Here is a 25,903-nt window from a genome sequence, read left to right on the forward strand (position 1 = left end):
TATATTAAGTTAATTTAATTTAATTTTCATATTGTTCATACTGCTGAAAAATGTTTTATAAAATAAATTGACATTGCCAAAAAAAAAAATATTCTAAACAATTCAAGTTTGTTCTGTCGGGTTACTTTTGAAACATTTGATGAAACTGAAATTCTCAATTTTAAATGAAAATATTTTTTTGCAAAGATAAAGGACCAAATATGTTTGCAGTTACATATTAACAAGGTCATAGTCAGATATATTTAATAAAAACAAGACTAACACAAAAAATCTAGCTTGTGTTGTTGTTACTTTTGACCCACCTGTGTGTTACTTTCGTCCCAACTGACGGGGTTGAAAGTAACAATGTGCAATTTATGTTCAAAGTGAAATTATGCTGAAGCCGTTCTACATTTGTACAAAATACCACCTGGTATTGATAGACCACACCTGTGAGTTACTGACCACAGCAAAAATATATCGCTGTCTAAAACATTATCTTTTAAAATTACATTTTTGTGAAAAATGGTAGGCTACTTTCGTCCCTGCTCTCCCCATACTTCAAAACTAAAGTCTTAATAATTATTGTACTAGTAGTAGTATTACATTGTCATTAAGAAATATTTAATACCGTACAATAGTAATACAATAGTAGACTACATAGTACATAGTAATAGTAACATGGCTCTGTTTCTGTTACAAGTTAAACCGAACTTTTATTTTGACGGGTTGCTGTGATCTTGAAGTTTATGTGTGTATATGATATGACAATAGTTTTTTCTCCAATTAAACGGTAAAATGCTCATGAAGTGACTCTCAGAGCAGCTCTAGAGATGAAGTTTATGTGTTCATGTCTATGTCGTTCCGAATGGCTCTTTAATATAACTTTGCTACATGCACTCATCTCAGTGAACGTCTCACTCAAAGTCTTAGTTTTTATTCTGCTATTTATTCCATTCAATTTAAGGCGCAGACGTGACGTAGACGTCACACAGACTGCATCAGGCTGAAACTAGCAACAAACTCCTTGCGTTGCGCCGGGTGTATGATAGAGCCCCAAGAGTGAGACTAGAAGTACAGCCATATCATGTGACATTCCAGGAAATCTCTTAACATAAACAATGATCAGAGATCCAGAGATCACTATAACATGCAGAGAGAAACGGTTTGGAGACAATAAACACATGATTGCAATAATATATGGTTTATCTAGAGCTGTTCAACGATTAATCACATCCAAAATAAAAGTTTATGTAATATATGTGTGTGTACTGTGTATATTTACTTTGTTTATAAACACATACATGTATATATTTAAGAAATATTTACATGTATATATTTATATAATTTAAATTATATATAAATATTTATTAAGTTGGCTTGAAAAAGCCCACTCACTGATCTTCTATTTAAGATTATTATTCTTCTTCTTCTTAGACTAAAATTTCTAAATGCTACTCCTCCTAGACTGTTCAAGCTGACTCGAGTTGCCTTATCTTTTCAGACTGATCAGACTTACGGTTTTCCTAAAAATGCTGATTAAATCTTGGAAAAATCCCATTGACTTTCATTGAACTGCCTTGGCTGATCTGAACATTCCGTCCAACTGTCAAAATTCAAATTCAAACACACAGACTCAATTAAACTGCCATTCCTGTTTCTAAGCCATTTAAACTCATTCAAACTCATTAATCTATCTATCAATCTATCTATCTAAATAGATCTATCTATCTATCTATCTAAATAGATCTATCTATCTATCTATCAATCTATCTATCTAAATAGATCTATCTATCTATCTATCAATCTATCTATCTAAATAGATCTATCTATCTATCTGTCAAGCTAAATCTATCTATCTATCTATCTATCTATCTATCTATCTATCTATCTATCTGTCAAGCTAAATCTATCTATCTATCTGACACCCTAGCAACCACCCAGGATACCTTAGCAACCACCATGAGTACCCTAGCAACCGCAGAGCAACACCCTAGCAACCACCCAGGATACCTTAGCAACCGCATAGCAACACCCTAGCAACCACCCCGAGTACCCTAGCAATCACATAGCAAATTAAAATCTATCTATCTATCTATCTATCTATCTATCTATCTATCTATCTATCTTTTAAAACTACAATTCTAAAACTTAAACTATTTCAAACTGAAAAGCTTCAAACTACAAACTTTTAAAACTTCTTCAAACTTTCTGGACCGGCTTTTTCAGTTTGTCTACAAACTTTTTGATCTAGTTGATTTTTATATTTTTATATTGTCCCTAAATATATACATGTATATGTATAAATACAAAACAAATATACACCGTACACACACATATATTACATAAACTTTATTTTAATCATGACTAACTGGCTAACAGGTTGAAAAAAAATCATTTTTGAGTGAACTAACCCTTTAAATTCATGAAAGGTAATTTGAATGAATGAATGTAATAATAGTTTTCCCTGAATTCTATTCCATTTTAATGTTACTTTATGAATTATTGAAATTGCAAAATTCACAGTGACACAGTTTCATGTCAGAGTCGCGTATGATCTTACCTCAGATCCTCCAGTTTACAGTGAGGATTCTCCAGTCCAGCAGAAATCAGCTTCACTCCCGAGTCTCCTAGTTTATTCCCAGACAGATTCAGTTTTCTCAGGTGTGAGGGGTTTGATCTCAGAGCTGAAGCCAGAGCAGCACAACCTTCATCTGTGACACCACAATCCCACAACCTGTAGAGAACAATGACACACTCTTCACTCTCTCAGATCAAAACTTACAGGGCCATATTTCCCAAAAACATCATAAACCTTGTAGAAACAATTGTATGAATCATCCTAAAATTACAGTCTGTTTCCCAAAACCAGGAGTGTGTTTGTGTAAATGTAATTAGGAAGCGTGGGGCACAACCTAAAGCGGGGTTAGTTGTAACACACATGGTTTAAATACTTCCACACATGATAGCATGATGAAAATTAGTGTATTTACTAGTTGCCATATCAGCAAAATATAGAGAAAAAAATTGTGCCAAAATTCAGAAATCTTTGGAAGATATCACTGAATATTTATTTAACAATAGCAAAAGTAAATGTTAATTTTTCATCTATATTTTTTTGTTTATTTAAAATCAGACAAATCTGATATTATTTTAATCTCCAATCTGTTAGTTCTTTAATGTTTCACTAACTAGCAGAAGACACTAACCAAGTTTAAATTCCAGTTGCACAGATCGGGTTCGTTGTAACACTGCGTCACAATGTGCTACGCTATTAGAGCTATGCTATTCTATACAGTTACCAATACAATTGGCATAATTAACTTTTATGAATATCTGTTGAGATACCATGAAGAAAAGGTGAATAAAGACTGAGAGGAAGAACCTGAACATTCATAAAATATTATTTTAATCAATGTTCAGCACTGGTACTGGCTCGTCTAAAAGCTGAAGTGATTTTTATTTATTAGTTAAAGTATAACTCAATATTTTAACTCATTGCTAAAGTGGAATAATCTATCAAAGCATACTGATTAATCAGTGTAATAATCTGCGATTAGTCGATTAATCGCCCCAATAATCGGTAGATTAATCGATTATCAAAATAATCGTTTGTTGCAGCCCTAGAAAGAAATAATAATTGTCTTTTAATGATAAAATATTTTAGTTTATCATGTATATTATTTTGATTAGATCAGATAACATTTTAAGCTGTCATATGGTCATGTTACAGTGCGCCCCACCTATGGGGCATGTTGTCACATTTCACTTCTCTTCTTTCGGGGTAAATAAAGAAAAAAGCATACACTGCATTAATGAAACAAAGCCACATATTTGTAGCAGACATGTGTGAAATTAATGTGGAACAAAGTTAATTCTCTGAACCCTAAGTAGATTTACACAAACTGAGAAAGTCAAAAAGCGTTAGGTTGTGCCCCGCTCTCCCCTAGTTAGTGTACTTAAGGTTGTGACTATTTTGTACCTGTTTCTGAGTATCAAAGTTATTAGCAACTTTTACTCTCTATTTGTCTACATTTTTTAATAAATATGTACTCTTTACTCTAATACATTTGTAATGAGTTATGCAATTATTTGTTACATTTTGCATGGCACCTAACTTTTTCTGCTGCAGTTTATTTCTGCTACAAAAAAAAAAGCAATATTGCCATCTACAGGACATTGAAGGAACTATATCTTGTGTGCTTTACCTTTACTCACCCAAACTTGTCAACAAGGCTACTTTACACAAATGTGAGTGCATGTGCAGGTAGTTGCTGAATCGCAGGTGTTTCATATTTGAGAGCATATATGAGGACGTGGTTGCAGCCGGTGATGAGGCCCAAACCAGCACGTCCAGTGTAAGTAGGCTTTGACTTTTTAATTTTATGTATCCATTATATTGAAGAGAACTTTTTGAAGGATATTGGTTTCCTTATGCTCTTTTTGAGCACCTGAGCCTAACTGAGATGTTTGTAGATGTTTAAAAGGCTGTTGTGTTTACCTTGATTTATTGCAATTTTGAGGTGTTCGGTTTTATTTTAATTTTAGAAAAGTGACGTGCAGTGACGCGTTGCTAAGATGGCAGCGGCCTCATTTTCACTTCAAAAATGCTCTTCAGAAATCTACAGGTAACGTCACATCCATATTGTTTTACAGTCTATGATGTAAATCTGTGGTGAAAAATGGAACTGCAGCGCGCTGTCATAGAGCGCCATTGGGGCAGATTTCAGACTGCCGCTTATTTTCACGTTACCTTACATAAACCTCACTCCAGACCAAGACGATATCAGTCCGCTTCAGATATGTGTCTGCTTCAGGTCAATAACTAGTTGGCATATCTGTTCTTCCTATGTGGAGTAGCGTATCAGATTAATGAAAGTATAAATCTTTTAATTTAAACGTGCTCATGTGAATAGCCTTTATACAGTAGTTCTGTTGTGTTTGTTTTATGTTTGTTCTGAGAAAAGACATGACTTTGTTTTCCTCACTGGAACTTCTAACTTGTAATATTCTAAAACAACATTTGGACACAATAAATACTACATTAAGGCAGTTCTAAGATGGCATTCTATGCGTTTGTCGTGTGAACTAAAGTCTGTCAATCATCGATAGAGCGCCACCCTCAGGCTGAATAACGCAAGGACATTCGAATTCTGCCAAAAGTGTGTCTGATGTGTTCAGCGATCAGGATATAAAGCTTACAAAATGTTTAAAGTGTGAATCATTGAAACATTCATTGAAACAATTCGTTCAATCACCGCCGTGTGTTGCTCAGACACGCAAATCAGTCCTGACTCCTGCAGCTTTGTTTGGAAATATTTTTGTTGGCGAAATAGAGCGAAAATAGGCAATACTGTATCTAAAATGTAAGTCACTAAATATTAACTTCTTGTTTTTTGAACTGTTGTATGAAATCAATATCACATTTGTAATCATGTTGATATTTGGAGAAAAACTGCACTCTTCATGGGATATTGATTAAATGATATAAATATTTAAGACATATACAGATGTACTTTTACCTCCTTATCTTCAATATTGGGTGCATTACAAATGTTTTAATCACGCAGTGAAAGCGTGCACTCTAAATGCGACAGCGCACTAGTCTAACCTACTAGACTAACGTTACATCACGTAGTGTATGCGATGCGTGCGACTCTCTGTGTGTGTTTTTATAAAGTGAGAAAAAACATTAGATAATTTCAGATCGCATATCGTTAAAACAACAATCACAATATTATCTGACACCGCTATAACGGACTCAATATCAGTAGCGACTCCTGGCTGTAAGTTTAGGTAGGGCAGATTGGGCTCAGCGCTAGTTTATGATAAGCTTTGTTCCTGAAAGAATCAGCCGTTTGAATGAATCGGCTGAAACTAATGACTCACTCATTGACAGTGACTTGCTGCCAACTGATGTCACATTTAAAGCATCTTTTCATTTTTAATAATTTAAAAATATCAATATTCAGCGTTTTATGTTTAAAACATTATGCATTTGTAACTGCAGTTTAAATGCATTTGTCAGCTCTGAACTGCATCAAACAGTGTGTATAAATGCATATAAAAGCACTTTAGATGCAGTTTCTGTGTTTCCACTGCATTGCAAAGATTAATTTTGTTGATATAAATTTCATTTGATTGGTAACAGCCCTAGTGTATCTTATTGTTCTAATTGAATTTGATTAAATGACACAAAAGATTTGTTAATTAATTTGACACAAAAGATGAGGCATAAATTTAATTAGGTTAAAAAATAAAGGTAAAAATGGTAAAAGGTAAAAAATCATTTTAAACTTATTGGAAAAGATATTTTCAGTCACTGCTGCAAACTAGCCACCGCACAAAATATGAAAAACACACTCAGCAAAATATCGTCTAATTATTGCTATCGAGAAAATCTCAGATAATATCAAGATATAATTTTTTGTCAATATCGCACACCCCTAGTCCGTTAGTTTGCTTTTGGCTATAAGAAATATGTAGGCTATAGGACCCTACGTGAAAGTGCCCGCTCACTTTTGCCCGGGCCCGGCCAAAAATAAAATTCTGCCTACGCCACTGCAGCCACGGATCAGCTGCACACTGCAAACGCGACATACGTGAAAGCACAATATGCGCGTGCTGCTCCTGCAACGCATACGTACTGCAGACGGAGTGTGTGTGAAACAGGTGTAAGTACTCACGCTCTGTATGAGCAGCAGCTTTATGTGTTCCAGGTGTGTGCGCTGACTGCGCTCAGAACCGCTCTCAGAAACCATGCGCACGTATCGAATGAGCGCTGTTTCACTTCTTACTGCACAATGTTCTTAAATCGTAAGGCTTAAAAGTGCATTGCTTCATGAGACCGTGTAATAACTCCACACTGGTGATGAAATGACTGTGACGCTAAAGTCTGACATAATCAATTATGCGTTTGGTTGGTGAGATCGGCCTGTTTTAGTGACTCCTGATCGATTCATAAGCTGTGTCCCAATTCAGAGGCTGCATCCTTCGAAGGTCGGTATGAGCGTTGTTAGATGGGACGGTCTAGCCTACGGAGCACTGATCTTGGATTTATCTGATGTACCCATCATTTCACGACAAACGAAAGCCACCTTTGGAGGAGTCTTCTAATTGTGACAGCCTTCATTGACACACTCGGCCTTCGAAGGATGCAGCCTCTGAATTGGGTCACAGCAATAGAATCTGATTATCGGCCGATAACGATCTGCAGTCGATCGATCGGAGCATCCCTAATTTTATGAACTGATATCAGTCCATAAATCCAGAGAATCAATCTTTTAGTCTGTGCTGTTTTCAGCTGATGCACTTTTGATAAGAAAATCTCAGCTTTCAAATTCTGTCAAACGTATTAAGAAATTCAAACAATAAATGTGTTTTTGGCGCTCTTTAATGTGGCTGACAGATCGCTGTAGTGTCTCAGTTCAAGCAGCAGTGCGGAGCACGAGTGAACCGGTTATCTTTTCCTCTTTACTACTAGTTATAGCATGAAAGAAACATGGATAATATTAGGATCGCCTCAACTCACTGCAGAGAACATACATTTACCTCAGCTAAAACACATTAGCTAAAACACAAAGTCATTTTTATCATGTCTCAGTTTGTAAAAATGAACAGAAACACATTTACAGTAATGCTCTTACAATAGAAGCCTAGCAGGTCAGATAGGTGGAGGGTTTAAAAGCTGAAGTGTGATGCTCATATTTTTTGTTGAACCATTAATTTATATTTTTAAGTAAAAAAATGTTATAAAGTTTTCACAGTGATGATTGTTCTCAGTGTTACTTACCTAGCTGATCTAGTTGCTGTAACCACAGGCAGCAGCTTCTGAAGAACTTCATCTGCTGTATTTACTGCGTCACTATTTGAAAATAAAAAAATATGTTAATTATTAATGCTAATAATAACAATTAATACTATGAGTAATATTATAAGTAAATATTACATTAAATACCTTCAATAAACACTGCTTTAAAAAGGACATGTGAAAAAGTTTTATTAGTATCTAACTGAAGAAGTTACTGAACATATTCTGCCAACACAGATTTGTTTTTTTCTTTTGTAAGACTGATGCTAGACTGATGCTGGGCTACTCTTTGAGAAAACAAAGGAAATTAACATTTGAACTCTCTCTTGCAAAATTAGCATCCCCATCCGAGACGCAATCACACTGAGTCAATCACACCTCAGCATTGCCTTAATCTACATTTCCTTTCCTTCGTTATCATACAACACTATACATGTTTGGTATCATTTGAAATGACTGGTACAAAGGTCTAAAGGTCAAAAGGTCGAAAGGTTTAAAGAGATGTTGCAGGAGGCTCGGGGCGATTCTGTAATCAGAGTCTAGGACACTCAGCAATGTGCAATTTTCTACTGTCAGGTATGCATCATTTTACTCTTTTTCTGAACATTTGATGTTTTGTATTGATCATCTTTGAATTGATTATGTAATTGGCATGATACATTTACCTGACTAATAAATTGTTACATTTGGCTTTATTCTGACTTACTCTGAAATTATTGACTTCAGCAGATAACGATGTATCCGTTGTTACCGTAAATCTACGACCAGGGTTCAGTACATACTAGATCTCAGATTGTATGGAGCATGGGGCACATCTGGCGAGATTCTCGATTTCTGACTAACTGCTTGACTTTAACTAAGTTGTTATTCAATCGCATTCACTATATGGGGCTAGACAAAGGTGTACTGGTCATAACCTCTGGTCATTGCCTCTGCTTTAATTAAGTTGTTATATAGTTATATTATTAACTATAAGAGGCCAGATAAATTACTATCGAGGGGCGACATTACCTCATAGTACTGGTCATAACCCCTGATTACTGTCGGAGCTTTAACCAAGTTTTTATATAGGCGATTGTATGGAGCTACATGGGTACCTTTTAACAATAGCAAGCATGGGCAGCATTGTTAAATTGCTTTAGCCATAACCTCTGCTTATTGATCAGACTGAAGAGTTTTTGATCGTGGGCCCGCATAACAGCTGGTGCGAGGACCCTGTGCGACTCTGAGAACCGAATGAACGAGTACAATAAGAGTAAAGAGTTAAATAGAATAATCAAATGTCTAGATAAATTATCATATAAATAGTCAATAATCAATTGGCATTTCAACCTAAATTCGAGGTCATAATAAAATTGAGTCAAATAAACGTTTAATTGGAATTAAACTACTTTGCACAAGAAATCTTCCCCGTCCTGTGGGAAACCGCCCTTGGGCCGATTGGACGGGCCTTACACTTTTTCTTGTCAGTGTTGTTGTGGCAGGTCTATTAGTCTGCATTCACACTACAACACTTAGTGACAGATCTATTTTGACATATCAGATTTTTTTTGTCCTGTCCGTTGCTATGGTTATCACTATGTCAACCATCGCAATTTCAGGAGAGACATTTCCGGAAGTTCCGGGAGTCTCCTGCATATTGATATTGGGTGTTTCTCAAACAGTCCAGTCCTTCTGAAGCTTGTAGACTCGAGTCCTCCTCAGCATTAAACACTAGAATGAGACGCTCTAGTAAGTGTTCATGGCTACGTCACACATGTTCCCGCTCCAACAGCACAAAAATACTAATAAAACTTAATTTTGGAAAAACACTTTGTATTAAAAATCTTTTCTTAATGCAATACAGTGAATGACAACCGTCTGTGTCTCCCAGTGGCTTACATTACTGGCGGTTTAGTGTTAGTGATTAATTTACACCAAAACAAAAGATAACATGTATGCCTTCATCACTGAAAACATTATTTTTGTCTTACATTTCATAATGAACTCAGATAAGTGCAGACTCGTTTTCATCAGTTCTTTTCCGTGGATTGGAATGTGTGCAAAGGATTGTGGGTGATTGAAGGACACAAAGGATACACTTGATGCATCCTTCAAAATGAGCTGAATGAAGGACGTGAAGCGAAGGCTGCCTTCAAAGGATCCTTCAAACTGAGGCCCCGTTTACACTAGTGCGTTTTCGTTTTAAAACACATACGTTTTGCTGCGGTTACGCCTGTCGTTTACACTACACCAGCGTTTTTGAACCTTGAAAACGGAGACTTTCGAAAACGCTGCAGAGCTCGTTTTAGTTTGAAAATGCTGGGGTTGTGTTTCAGTGTAAACGTACCAAAACGGAGACTTTTGAAAATGATGGCGTGGCTGCCCACGTTCACTCTGCGTATCCTTGACGACCGTGTAAACAATAACATGGAGACTGAACTGCAATCTTTGCTGACATTTTTAGCTGTGCAGTTAAACTCTGCATTTTTGTAAACTGCAGCTACCTACATGTGCAAGAGTCAACTGTTTACACTTGTACACGTATGCCCAATGTGCATGAACACAAATGACCTATTTTGGATTCAAAACAGAAAAGTTTGTATCCCTGTGCTTTATTACGGTATGGAGGAGTGATTTTTGGGAGTGTTTGTGTGAGAGAGAAATAAAAGAACATAAAAATATGAACTACTAAACTCTGTGTGACATCTGCAGGATTACAGATTTATCAGATTCTTGTTTCTCTTTGTTCATAATGTTTCAGACTGTAATGATTGTACTCAGTGTTACTTACTGATTATTTGTGTATCCAATTAAGTCTTTCATGTTAAACTCCTGCATTGTCCGCTCTGAGGTCAAAAACACAAAAACTAAAGCTGACCACTGAGATGAGGAGAGTTTCACATTACGTAATCCTCCAGACCTCATATGAGGTTGAGCTTCATTCACTAGTGAAAGATCACCCAGTTCATTCAGACAGTGAAACAGATTGATGTATTTATCTGGAGAGGGATTCTCACTGATCTTCTCTTTGATATAGTCAACTGTTTTCTCATTGTTGTCAGAGCTGTTTCCTGTCTGTGTCATTAGTTCTTGTAAGAGACTCTGATTAGACTCCACTGACAGACCCAGAAAGAAACTAAGGAAAAGGTCCAGATGCCCATTTTTACTGTCTAAAGCCTCATCCACAGCTCTCTGATGGAGATCAGATAGTGAAGCTTTAGTTGGTTTGGTAATCTGGTCAAACACATTGATGTTCTTGTTTATAAAGGAGAGATGCACATATAGAGCTGCTAGATGTTCCTGAATGCTCAGATGAACAAAGCAGAAGACTTTCCCCTGATACAAGCCCAACTCCTCTCTGAAGATCTGAGTGCACAATCCTGAGTACACTGATGCTTCTGTCACATCAATGCCACACTCTCTCAGGTCTTCCTCATAGAAGATCAGGTTGCCTTTCACAAGCTGCTGAAATGCCAGTTTCCCCAGTTTGACAATCATGTCTTCATCTTTCACTTTCTTCTCATAGTCCTTCTCATGTTTGATGTTGGTCTGAAGGATCAGGAAGTGTGTGTACATTTGAGTCAGAGTCTTAGGGAATCTCTCCACTCTCTGCTTCACTCAACATCTTCTCTAGAACAGCGGCTGAGATCCAGCAGAACACTGGGATGTGACACATAATAAAGAGGCTCCTTGATGACTTCAGGTGTGAGATGATCCTGTCGGACAGACTCTGATCACTGATTCTCTTCCTGAAGTATTCCTGCTTCTGTGGGTCACTGAAGCCTCGTACCTCTGTCACTCGATGGACACACTCAGAGGGGACGAGATCAGCTGCTGCTGGTCTGGAGGTGATCCAGATGAGAGCAGAGGGAAGCAGATTCCCCGCAATGAGGTTCGTCAGCAGCACGTCCACTGAGGCTGATTCAGTCACATCACACAACCTCACATCGCTCTGAAAATCCAGAGACAGACGACACTCATCCAGACCATCAAAGATGAAGGAAAACTTTATACTTATCACTGGATATTTCCATTTTTTTTGTTTCAGGGAAAAAGGCATGAAGAAGATCTGAAAGACTGAGTGTTTTGTCCTTCATCAAGTTGATCTCTCTGAAAGGAAGAGGAAATATGAGCTGGACGTCCTGATTCTCTTTCCCTTCAGCCCAGTCCAGGATGAACTTCTGCACAGAGACTGTTTTTCCAATGCCAGCGACTCCCTTTGTCAGCACAGTTCTGATGGGTTTGTCTTGTCCAGGTAAAGGTCTAAAGATGTGACTGCATTTGATCGTTGTGTCCTCTGTTTCTGCTCTCCTGGACTGTGTCTCAATCTGTCTCACCTCATGCTCATTATTGATTTCTCCACTTTCACTCTCTGTGATGTAGAGCTCTGTGTAGATCTCATTCAGGAGTGTTGGGTTTCCCTGCTTTGATATTCCCTCATACAAACACTCAAACTTCTTTCTCAGATTTGATCTCAGTGTGTTTAAGACCTCAGGTTTAGAGTCATGGCTGTAAGATTAAAATACCAGATTATTACACAAGTTTAAGAAGTAAATAGCCATAAATTACAAAATAGATCATTTTGTTTGCTGTATTATGAGACACAGAACATCATTAGGTTTCTGAAATGTTTCAATTATTAATCATGTGATTGAGTGATGTGTGATGTGCATTGCAGCACCTAAAATTAAGCAACAACAACAAAAAAGTCCTCCATTTTACCTGAAACCAGGATTCATGCTTTCATTAAAGTCTTGTGGTCGAATCACAGGCGTGTTCACAGTTTTGTTTTTAACTGGACTGGATAAAAGATTCGACCTTCAATCAGAATGAAGAGGGTAAAGAATCAGACACACTGATATTGATGTAATCGTGTCATTAACTGAGTAACAGACCAACAGATTTTACAGTGTGTGAATGTTTTAACAATACAATACATCGAGCTTTGCACAAGAACACAATGGAAATCATTAATAGACTGAAACTTACTGAACTCATTACACTGCTGTATATTAATAACGACTATAAGCATATATTTTATAGAAATAATATACCTGGGATCAGGCCGTGTGTTTCCACTCTTAAAATTTCTTGGGTGCTCCATAGACCAGTTACTCTTCACAGACACACAGCTGGACTCTGGGTTTGAGCTCTTCTGCTGGACTGAACTGTAACAGAACAGATTCAGTTCAATCCTTTAGATTACTGTGTTCATTCTTTATGACAGGAACCATATTAATATAAACACATTTATCTTTCATCAAAAAGCACTTTGAGGAAACTTTATGATCTTTTTCTTTAATATTTCATGATAATATTAAAACAAACAAAAACAGACAAAATAAGATACACTTTTTTCTGTAATCTGTTTCTGCGATCAGTGGGTGGAAAAAATGAAAAACTGTGATCTTTTTTCTGTGATATAACACAATATTTTACAGTGTTTGTTGAAAGTACCTGCATCCTGGAGAAAAATCTCCATCTCTGGATCCTTGTGAATCACCCATGATGAAGCTGCAGGAGAATCTGATGAGTTTGATCTCCTCCACTGACAAAATAGACACAAAATTAAATGATTTAACAACCTTCATAATTTAGCTGAACATATGTTGAGTGTGGGAGAAAAAGGATCACGTGACTGCGTTAACTCAAGCTCAGTTATACATGTTTACACTGTTAAACTTCTGCAGAATCACAGACATCACGAAACACACAAGAAACACTGAAGTCAAGTTGAAAGAAACACTTTATTAAAGTTTATTTTATTTTAGCCAAACAATCATATATACATTCATATTAGTATGAGGAAGTCACCACACATGAACACTCACCTTGATCAAACTTTCACAAGTTACAGGTTCTCAAATCCTCCAGCTTTAACATCATAAAGATACACGGAAATTCCTGCATAAACTTTGATAAACGTTTCTATTAAACACTTTGACGCTCGTGTTCGTATTTTAACAGCATAAAATGGCGACAGATGAACTCTAACTTACTTTCACTTTCTATTTGTGACGAGAGAGAGAGAGAGAGAGAGAGAGAGAGAGAGAGAGAGAGACTCTGCTCGCACTGCATCCTGGGAGTGACGGAGGCGGAGCTGCACTTCCTCACAGAATGCCCAAAATACCAAGAAATCAGAGACCACTACTACCCCAAAATTAATAAAATATTTCCCCAATTTAACACCTGTAGCCCAACCCAAAAACTCTGTTACATTCTTGGCGAAGAAGCCAAATGTTCCAATATAACTGCAAGATTTGTATCATCTCCTGAGGGACAACCAGAAAGAAACAAACAGCCAATAAACACACCCCCATTAGACCTACACACATGTATATAATGTAGATAATGTTCAAATTCTAAGTTCAGTTGTTACATGATTTCTGTATTAGAATCTTTTTTATTTATTATTTTTATAATTATTTTTATTATTTTGTTACTACTATTATTTTTATTTAGTTTATTATTTTCTCTACATAGGCTTTACTCAGATGTTCTGTTGTTCTAAATATTTTTCTATGTTGGTTAAATGCTTTAGCAAGACAAAATGTTTTTTTTTTTTTTTTTTTGTCATGCCAATAAAGCTATCTGAATTGAATATAATTGAGAGAGAGAGAGAGAGAGAGAGAGAGAGAGAGAGAGAACGGGTCAGTATCGATCAACTTCTCTCTCTTTCTCTGAACTCCGATGAGAGATTAAACAGTCTGATCCAAACACAGATCCAGAAGCTCATCAACAATAACATTCAAGTATTAGCAAATACATTTGAATATTTCAAGACTGTAAAAATAAAGAAGCATTTTGTCGCTGTAGTGTGTACGTCGCCCTCTGCTGACAGAAAACAAACGAACAACAACAATTATGTTTTGGTTTTTTATTCGGCCAAATTTCATTAAAGGGTTAGTTCACACAAAAATTATAATTCTGTCACTTTTTACTCGCCCTCATGTCGCCCGTAAGACTTTCGTTCATCTTCGGAACACAAATGAAGATCATTTTAATAAAGTCTGTAAGATTTCTCCCTCCATTGACAGTAAAGATTATAAAGACCTCATTAAAGTACTCCATGTGACTCCAGTGGTTTAACCACAGTTTCATGAAGCGACGCGAGGGCTTTGTTTGAGCAAAAAACAATTTACGACTTTATTTACAAAATATTAATTTCCAGCGCGTTCACGAGAGCACCACTGCGCATGCTACTATTCAAACGAGATTTTATTTATTTATTTATTTTATTGCAGCAAGCAATTTTGTGTCTAAAAAGACGTTTACAATACAATTAAACAATTTTAAAAAATATGGAACATTTTACAACATAATAAAAATATAAAACATTGACAAAAAAAGTTAAATAAAAAAGGTTAACACTGTTTTTTGGTTCATAAAACAACCTGATTAATTGTCGGTTCCATAAATTTCATGTTTTCTGTAAAGCACTTTGAATTGCCTTGTTGTTGAAATGTGCTATACAAAATAAACTTGCCTTGCCAAATCAAAATCTCATATTTTCATATCATAATGATCAAAAGATTAAAAGATATATGAGGCTTTCATAACAAATAATAATAGGTTGCACAGGTTTCATGTTTACCCCCTTGTATTTAGATAATTAGAGAGTTTTAGGGCACAAGGAAACACTACAGTACATGTGCATGTAGCATGTTAATCTAACACAACATGGCTTACTCTGAGTCTGCACTGTTACCCGCTAAAATGTCACGGTTCCTACACATGATAACAAATAATGTACATAAATAATGAACACATGTCAAAATGAAAAACACAGATACTTAAAGGACCAAAAGCAGGAAAGAATTTGCTTTAACATTTGCTGTTGCTTGCTCTCCGATTGTAAAATGGCGGAAGTGTTTATCGCGAGATCTGGCAACAGTGATCTCTACTAACTTTCAAGTGAAAACACGCCCTGATGCCGGAAGTGATCTCTCGCGCGTATACTTCAATGAGTGTGAGATCACTTCCGTTGTCAGAGCGCGTTCAGACCTCACACACCGGATGTGCAGGGCAGTTGGACATTGTGGTGTATTAGAGGTAAAAAATGATATAAATACTGTTCGTTTTCTCGCACAAACCGATCGTTTCGTTTCTCAGGACATCAATATGTCGTCACGAGCCGCAGGGTTTAATTTGGATTTGTCTGTGCATGTTTTTTTTTGACTCTATTAGATTGTGTTCCCATTGCCATGCATTATATGACTGACAGACGGCAATGGTTGGAGTTAAAAATCATCATTTGTGTTCTACTGAAGAAACAAAGTCACCTACATCGTGGATGCCCTGGGGGTAAGCAGATAAACATCACATTTTCATTTTTGGGTGAACTATCCCTTTAACACTATTTTGGCTACATTCATTGCTGGTCTATTCATTGCAGCCTATCCAATTCAGAGCTAAATCATGACTACAGATAGACCATGTCATGAAATGACACTTTACATCTTGTAGATATCATTGACATTGCAAACATGATGGGATATCAACCATCTCATGCACTTCCTGTCCAAAAAATACAATAAATCAGGATTGACTATAGGTGGGCTACAAATAGCCGGTCTGACTACGAGCTAAATCGTGGCTACGCACAGCCTACACACAGAACATGTCAAAGATATGAAACCAAACACCTTGTAATCACTGTTGACTTTGCTTACATGATGGAATATCATACATCTCGCAAGTTATTTTGGCAAAAACGACATGTAACCAAATTAAAGATTATTGTGGCTAAAAGTGGGTTACTCATAGCCGGACTATATCGGGCCTATAGTTAACCGAGACGGTGAAATGACGGCTGTTGCTTGCTGGGTAAGAACAAGAACAACTTCAACATTTCAATGTAACAATGGATGACATCAAAATATAAATAATGAAGGACGACAAAGGCATAAATTAGGGGAAGGCAATCATTAAAGAAAAAGAACAAAAATACATAGTTAATAAAGCAATTTACATAACATTCATCAGATTATTTTACAGATTCATAAATTTGACACTTTTTGTTGTCAATCTTTTTTAGTGTCATAATTAAATAGTTAAGGTCACAGAGAAAGTGGTTTAATTTGGGCAGTGTTGAGAAAAATTTACATTTATGAATGTAATATTTTGCCAATAAAATAACTAAATTTCCTATATATTTTATATTTTGTTCACAATGTGAAAAATAACAGAATATATCACACATAGTTAAATCAATGACCAAATTGGATTTCGAAGCCAAAAAATTTGACAAATAAGACCAAAATTCTTTGACAAAGAGGCATTTGAAGAAAAGATGATCAATTGACTCAATACTAAAATTACAAAAAATTACAACTCAAATGTAGTTTGTTAACTTTATAAGGTAAGAGCCATGCTTTTTTCCAATTAATCTTATCTATTAAAGAATTCCAGAAATATTTTCCCCTCGGACTGATTCTTTTTCTAAACTGAAACACATTTCTTATAATTTTGTTAGTACATTTTGGGTCACAAATACTCTTGTCTTCAACCAAAAATATCTGTTCACTCTTTACAATCTCTTTAAATGATAAGTGACATCTCATTAAATGAACAAGACCATTAGGTAAAGCTTTTACCATTGTAAGAAATTCCTTATGGACAACCGGACTATTCAAATGAGCTTCAAATGTGGAACATTGCAGTGTGACATAAACCTGAAAGAATCAGATTAATTAAAACCATACTGTAAAAACACTGTACATTTTTTAACAGTTTTAATTTATTTTTCCTGCTATAATAACTTAATTGCACTTTGGACCACTTTTACTGAAATGGTGAAAACTCATCAAGAGGAAAGGACAGAAATTATTAAGACATTAAATAATGAATAAATCCTGATGTTTGGGGGAGGGCCCAGATGATCGAGAAATGTCAGGCCCTGACCCAAATGGTGCACTTCATAGAATTTGAGATATTAGAAAGTTGTTAAACTAATTCTGCAAGGCAAATCATTTAATAATGCACACAGTATTATGAATGCATAAGGGAATGTGTGTAAACAGGACAGATGCAGTTTATATCAACACAGATCCTGGGCCGCATTAATGCATGATCTGTTTCTAATTTTAATATCTGAATTGTTCCATGAGATGGTTTTGTGGGGGAAAGTTGTGGTTGTAAACCAGTTTCCAGGCTAACAAAGCTTGTTGATGAAATCTGGCCAGTTTAACAGGTAATTTACCAGTGGAGTAATTACATTTCATCAAAAAAGAGAGGCCACCTGTCACAGTCAATAATTCAGGACTTCAAGACCCCCATCACTCCTTTTGTTTGCTAAAATATATTTCTTCAGTTTGTGAGATTTATTACTCCAAATAAAATCAAGAAAAATCTTCTCTATATTTTTGGAGGTGTGATTATCTACAGCTAAAGACAGGGAAGGGTTCACAAATCTGGATAATCCTTCTGTTCTGGATAAGAAAACTGCCTAAAATTGATAAATCTCTTTGGAGACAATTATTAAAAATATATTTTGTTTTCAATAACCGTTGAGAAAAATTCAGAAACTGTCTACTAATTACATTTTTCGTTATATGAATCCCCAAATATTTCACTTCATTTTTAATCGCTATATTTTCAATTTCAGTTTCTACAGTGTCAAATAAATAATTTCACACTCAGATAAATGAAGTTTGAGCCCAGAAGCGTTAGAGAAGGCATTAATTGTAGTTAGACTGGAGAAACTTGCTCTTTATCCTTCAAGAATAAAGTATCATCTGATAATTGTGAGATTCGAATCTCTCTGTTAAAGATATTCAGGCCAGCAAAGTTATTATTGTGCAAAATATCTATGGATAATGTTTCTACAACCAATAAAAATAAAAAGGGGCTCAAAGGGCAACCCTGACGTATTCCACGAAGAATAGGAAACCTTGGTGATGAACGTGAATTTAAAATTATACAACTATCTACTTCTTTACAACATTTGAACAATATTTATGAATCTTGAGGGAAATCCAAAAGCCTCTAAAGAGTTCATGAGGACCTGGTGCTTTACAGTGTCGAAGGCCTTATAAACATCGAGGAATAAGATAATTGAATCAGACTTGATTTCATCTCTATAATCAATAAGATCCACAACTAATATGACGACCTTTCATAAATCCATCTGTGTTTCATTAATGATATGATGTAAATGTTGCTTTAATCTCTTGACGAATATGGAAGCAATTAATTTATAATCAAAAGAAGAGTAATAGGACGCCAATTATCAATTATAGTTGCATCTTTTGTCTGGAATGAGAGATATCAGCCCTTGTTTCATAGTAGGAGTCATTGTTCATTTTTTGCATCTCTAATTTCATTTGAGGAAACAGGAGCCTCACATGATAAATTCATCACTTTTTTGAGATCAACCCGATCACGCCAAAGCGTGTCAAACACACGCTGGTCCACTAGAGGAAGCGTGTCAGTGTCACGATTTGCCTTCTCTAGGCGTATGGTATTTGGGGTAAAAAGCGCCCCTGCTGTTGGGGCAAAAGGCACAATAATTAACATGATAATGAACAGCTGACTGACTTTTCCATTTCTTGACATGACATGGTTAGATTCAGATGGAAAATAACATATATCAAATTAGGTATCCATCCAAGAGATAATACCCATATTGATAATGAAACAATCATATTTAAAAAATATTATATTAATCATATCATAATAAAATATCATTTATTGTTACTACTGTAAATCTATTAAATATTATGGGATCTCCTTCAATGCTTTCAGAATCTTTATTTTTATTCAGATTTAGCATATGAATGATGCATTCACCTCATATATCAGGACACACTGCTTTCTCCTAAAGGAAAGTACATGTAAGTTCAAGTGCATGCTTTTAAAAGGAAAAAGTATCGGTGTCAGTGATATTGGTCCTGTATTTACTTGGAATGGGATCAATACCAAAGTTTGCAGTATCGCCCACCCCTAATGCACAGTAACATTAGATCCTTTCTCTGTGTCCAGTGTACTTTCTGTTCTGTGGTGAACGACAAATCCAGGAAGTCTTGCTGCAAGAGAATTAACTGTTTTTTTGGTCCTTTGTCCAACAGCTCCTGTCCTTACCTACACCCTTTACCCCTTACCTCCACCTACTGAACCAACGGCTCTTTTAAGAGTGACTTCTATATACTCTTACTGTCTCTCTCTCTCTCTCTCTCTCTCTCTCTCTTTCTCTCTCTTCCAGAAGCCCCGGTGTCTTCAAGTAAGTATTGTTATTCTATCCTTTATTTTTCTTTCACCTTACTGTCTCTCACTGTCCATAACACTTAGCCGGCCTTTTTGTTTTTCCTATAGCCTCCCTACACCCGTCCTCAGTCTTTATTTTTTGTCTGATCATGCTTTTATCTTCCTTTCCAATATAGTATCGTTGAAATGGACACGACTCCTTTTGAGTCGGCTGAGGAGGTTCCCACAGCAGTTACCCAATCAAACTGCTCTCAACATTCATTTGGTAAGATGACACCTTACTGTAATTAAGCAAGTTAGCAACAATAAGCGTGAAAGGAATGATTATTTTCTTATTTCTGTCTTTCAGACTGTGAGATGCAGAAATTGCAGGACATTCTGACCTCATCAGATGTTCAAGGCACAAAGTGTCCTTCAACATCCACATCATGGTGCTTGTGTCAATCTGCAGCCCAAGATGAGTGGTGGAAAGCAAGATCTGATCACATCGACTGCTTGCTGTCCTGCAATGTGGTTCCAGAAAGGAACTGCAGCCACTGCACATCTCCTGCCATCATTCGCTGCATGCCACAAGAGTGTCTGTGTATGGACTGAGACAGACATAAACATGAGAAACTCTCCCTCCATAACAGGGAGTCCTGCATTGAGGGAATTTACAAGCCCATTGAGCCAACGGTGAGCTGTGTAAAAAAACATGGCAGATATTCACTGTTCAATCAAGGTAGAGATTATTTTGGTAAAGTGGTTAAAGTTATGGTTTATTTATTTATTTGACTTTTATTTAAATTACCATCTTAACCGGACATATTTTAATGCTTTCTCACTAATTATTGAGCTTCTCTTTTCAGTGAGATCTGTCCATTAATGCACTTGTGACCCTGCAAACATCACAGAATCAGTTGGCCGAGCAATAATTTTAGTTTGCATAAATGGCATGAACTATGGTTTTATATTTTAATTTATTTTGTCCCTTTTTGTGTTACAAACAAGTATTGTTCTACTGTTTGATTTTAGGTCGGTATGATTTGCACTTGCCAAATTTGCTGTGCAGATTATGTCTGGCACATTGGACACCTGACATGAGCGACCTAATAAGATTGGCCAGCATCTGTGAATGCTGACACTCTGTTTTCAGTGGATGTCTTCAGTACATTTGAAGAAATGAAAACTGTTGCACCCAGTTTATCGAGACAAGGTTTTTTGCGGATGTTGGACAGGAGGACTTGTCACTTTGGAAGGGTAAGATCAGTGTGGATCAAGGTTGCCATAAGTAGAGTTGGGAGAATATTAGTGTAGCTATTTCATTTTACTCCTTTACTACTCGAATGTACAGGCTGGGAAAATACATGGAGACGTATTCCAAAGAAGCTATATGGAATACACATTCTGCCAGTTCCAGTGTGAGAAAATGGCCAGTGTAGAGCACTTCACCTGCCCGGCATGTACACCCAACATGCTTGTACCGAAAACATTTTTACCGATTTCGTCAGTCAAAAGGGCTAGTTGTTTTACAATTGTAGTTGTTTTATTTAATTTGAAATTAACAGAACAAATAATGTCTGACACTGTACATCTTTTTTTCTTATTCTATCAAGGTCAGAGGAACCATATTTTGATGGCACCTTCATTGCCAAGGACACTGATGTTCACCATTTTGTTGATGAGATCAGGAGTAAAATGAAAAGTGTTAGTAAAATATACAGTGTTGCACCTTTGATTTAAATCCACAATTTGAAATGTAGGATTGTTTCTTTATTAAATAGTTAATGTTCCCCTCAAGACCAGTTGGTGTAAGCTTATATAATACAGACTAGTATCTTAGTTTGTTACAAGCACTTTAAGCAATATGGTGCACTCTTTCAAGCCATCTTGTGTTGAAATTGGATTTGGATATGGGTGTGTGTGGTGGAGCCCAAAGTGGATAGTTAGTAGCTCGGTCATTCATTATGTAATAGCAGATCTCTGTAATAGATAGTGACTGTGAATGCAGTTTGTCACCCTGCCTTTCGACTCATTTGTGTAGCTGCAGTAGATAAAGCGGAAGATGTGCCTGAGCCCTGACTAAACCTTAAGTAGTAGTTTGAAAGTAAACCTTTATTGTCTCCAATCATTACAAAGATGTCAGTTGGTGTGATGTGTTACAATACAGAAGGGACCGAGGCAAATATAACAGGTAGAGAGGTTTATTGATACCAGCACGAGACAAACAGTAGTGCAGGTGAATAATAAGTGATGAAATGGATGAAGTAGAGAGTGCAGAGAAGTGATACTGTCCTTGTTGATTGTAGACACGGGTTGATTCGGAAGACGCTGGAGAAACGTGACACTGGAGACCAGGAACACTCACACACAGATGGGATTCACACGAGGAGAACAGGAGACGCTGGAGACAGGCAAGTAGTTCGGTAGGAGTCCTTGAGGTAAGCATTCAGGTAAGACGTAATGCAAACGAGACCAGACAATGTGGCTGTGTGTGTGAGTGCTCTTTATGCTGGTGGTGATTGCGGTGATAATGAGGTGCAGGTGCGGGTGATCAGTACTCTGGAGAGTCAGTGATTGTGATTGGTGAGCGGTGGAGCTTGGCGTGTCTGTGACAGATGTAACCTGACTAGTTGTGGAAAAATTTCAAATTTCAGTTTTAGCCAGAATTATTTTGTCATGCAGAGGGATCTGTGGAGCCAGTCAGTGGTCTGCTGCACGTGAAACTGCCAGAAGAGCAGGCAAACTGGATGAAGAGGGCCTTGAGGTGGTTGTTTGCAGACACAGAGAGCTACTCAAGGCTCTTAACATGAACAGGGGGAAATATTTGCCTATCCACTGTTCCTGCAGAAGGAGCTCCAAGCAGCCACAAACGGACAGCTCTACTGCACAGATATTGCTTGCAAGTATCGGCCCTACCTTGAGAAGCTGTCAGTCTCCATGTTGAACTCAGACCTTTACTGCAGATGAGATCGTTCCTTTCTGTCATGCCAAGGCTCATTCAACCAAGTGTGAGGTGCTGCATATTCTTCATCATTTGAAATTGTATCTTTATTACTTAAATAATACACTGTATATGATTATAATATAAGTGCCACACTGATTTGTTAGATAATCTGGAGTGGCAAAAATCAGGAAGGTGCTGCACAACTGCAGGGGAGGAGGTCGAGATGATAAACAGTTACCTGTCTCGTTGTGCCCTCACAACCAAGAACATGACAAAATCTGGTAATTGTTGCTTATTTATATTATTTTAGGAAACCTGTCTTTTGTTCTTTCTTCTTTTTATTATTTTTATTCTTTCTGTCTTATATTTTGTCTGAGATTGCATAAGAGAAAGCTGTAAATAGTGTAATATGACAGTACATTAATAACACTGTATAACATCTCTCTTAAATTAAAACTCCATTGTCAATGCGTGGATGAACTGAAATACCATGAGCATTAATGGGACTTTCCTCCATCACATAATTTGTTGTTAAAAGCCAGGAATGACATGCTAACTGTCCATGATATTGGGTGAACCGCCTTCATCTTGCATTATCCAGCAGATAAAATTAAAAAAATTAAAAATAACACACAGTTACTGAAAACTTATACTCAAGGAGCAAAACCTCAGCCCAGATCTGCACTATAAGCACATTCTCAGCCACACACTTTTTGCAAAACACTAAACACACTTCTCTACATTAGACACAGAAATCTAACATAATGTCACTTCTTTGTCATTTCAAGACACTGCTTTCCAAAATACCGCCCCTATAAACCAATTGATCAAACATGGCTGTCAGGTGTTCAGACACTTAGTTGCGTAACTGTAAACTCAACAATCAGGTGTAAGTAGCCTACGATAAAAAGGCAAAAGGTGAGTTTATGTGTCTTCAATGTTGCAGTAAGAGGGAGAGGGAGAAACATCATTGGCCACAGAGCTATTTTGAATGTCCCGGGACAACGTGGTGGTAACATCACAATATATGTTGCAGTCACTCAGAATGGGGTCCTCCACCAGCATGCCAACTTAGACCCTTACAACACAGCCCACATATTCACATTTTAGACAGACAACATAAAATCGTCACAGCAGAAGACCAAATGGATGCAGAGCAGATGAGATACATTGTCATATGGGACAATTTAAATTTCCACCTTTCTGTAAATATTCCACAGTAAATAATTCCACACATTTTATATGATTAATTTTACAGTGTTTATTCTATAGTTTTTGTGCAGCGGTGGTGCTTTTGAGAGAAAATATTACATTTGTCTCATATCTGTTGCTGTTTGGGTCTGTACTTCTAAATAATCGAACGACACAATTACAATGTTTATTTTAATTTCTGACTGATACACTGAGGATTTACTCCCTTATTCTTTGTCAGGTGACGTCATTTCCAGCACTAGGTCTTCCTCAAGCTTCGGTCTCTTGTGAGTTCGGCTGCAGTATTTCCTAAGCAGCTGAGTAGAAGTTCTTAAAATAAAGAAACGAGGGAGACAATCTTTAGTGTGTGTGTGTCTTCCTAACCTCTTACACCTTCATAAGATGACTTTTTGAATCAAAATTTTTGCACTCTGCTCCAGGTTATGGGATGTACACTTGCTTGTGTTTTTCCTGCTGTTTATAATGTACAGGTCAAATTTGTATCTAAGGGATGTTATTTGTGTGACTTCAGAATCCAGCAACATCCTCACCAAGAAGATTTTTGATGCGTACATGTCAAAAGTGTGGCTTCAAGAGGAAGATCATTGTGATGAGGGAGATGAGACAGCACTGCACCTCTCTCAGAAGGCTGGGAACATCCAGACAATGAAATCAGAAATGTCTTCTAGCAGAAACAGTGGGAAGAAGATAACTTTTATTACCTACTTGCTGTGATGCTTTTGGGGAAACTATGGAATCGTACCAACCACCACTACATATCCTGGTTATGAATGCTGTAATTTTAATAAGTTTATTCATTTTTTCTTTTAATTTGCTGTCTGTGGCGATGGGGTGAAGTGGGAGGGGAAGAGCGCAGGTTTGATACTGTTGTGGGAGGAGTGGTTGGAGCTTCATTCTGGGTTGGGATTTGACAACAAAGAGAGAAAAGAGGTGGAAAACAGCAAAATGTCTGGGCCTAGAGACTTGGTATTGGTTTCTATAATCAGGGGTACAAAAATCTCCATAAAGCACGTCAGTTTCAGGATTTTTAAATCACTTTCCTTTGTCCTTTGGTGATAAAAAATCATGGATCATCTAGATGATCAGACATATCGAATAGCAAATATGACAATAATACCCCACTAACTTTGAGATCCTCATTATGGATTCCTTGTGGCTGGATCTAAATGGTCTGTAGTTCTTCAGTAAAGTCAGCTCAATAACAGCTCAATGGAAGTATTGTCATGCCTCGCTTTAATTTTTCCTTCTAGGCAGTTTAAGTGAAGAGGGTCATCGCGGGCTACTGTGTCTTCTTCAGAAAAGGCTTGCAGATGTGGAGGAGGAGGTCCAAGCCGTGTGCTCAAGTTACAGCCAGGCTTTAGGACCAAATGCTGCTTCTCTGCTGAAGGATGGGCCGAGGAGATACTGGAGGACCGTGAAGAAGTTGATTATGAGAGTTCAGATGACAGTGATTTTGAAGCAGTGTGAATGAATGGTTCTCAGCTGGTGGGATGCGTTTAGACTGCGTGTCATTTCTGAGTGGACTGCAGAAAAAATTATTTTGAAGTTTGAACATTAGCTTCAGAGATTGATAGGAAACTACTGTTAAAATTGTTTTTTTATGTGGTTCTCCAAAACTCAGTTTACAACAGCAGGTCAGTTATTAAGCTTCCCTCTTTCGATGTTTCACGGACTATTTCTACAGTCAACTGTGGTGTTAGTACCACGATTAATACTTGTTTTGGTGTTTGTTTGTTTTTTGTTTTTATCCTCTTTTCTTTATTTGTGACTGCTTTTCTTTATGTTCTAAA

At 36.8% G+C, this 25,903-nt stretch overlaps 1 protein-coding gene and 1 pseudogene across 11 annotated transcripts in view; one reads left to right on the top strand and one right to left on the bottom strand.

Moving 5' to 3' along the window:
- The window catches only part of LOC127499176 (protein NLRC5-like), a 784,214-nt gene that overhangs the window by 208,135 nt on the left and 550,176 nt on the right, over positions 1-25,903 (bottom strand). For all 11 annotated transcript variants that reach the window (XM_051869371.1, XM_051869366.1, XM_051869364.1 and 8 more), the window contains one exon: positions 2,543-2,716. In XM_051869371.1, coding sequence (XP_051725331.1) covers positions 2,543-2,716 — 174 coding nt within the window. The remainder of the gene's footprint in view (positions 1-2,542; positions 2,717-25,903) is intronic.
- LOC127499183 (tetratricopeptide repeat protein 8-like) overlaps positions 1-25,903 on the top strand; it is a 370,710-nt pseudogene that overhangs the window by 59,790 nt on the left and 285,017 nt on the right.

The sequence above is a fragment of the Ctenopharyngodon idella genome, chromosome 17 (assembly GCF_019924925.1).
Source record: "Ctenopharyngodon idella isolate HZGC_01 chromosome 17, HZGC01, whole genome shotgun sequence".
Taxonomy (NCBI): domain Eukaryota; kingdom Metazoa; phylum Chordata; class Actinopteri; order Cypriniformes; family Xenocyprididae; genus Ctenopharyngodon; species Ctenopharyngodon idella.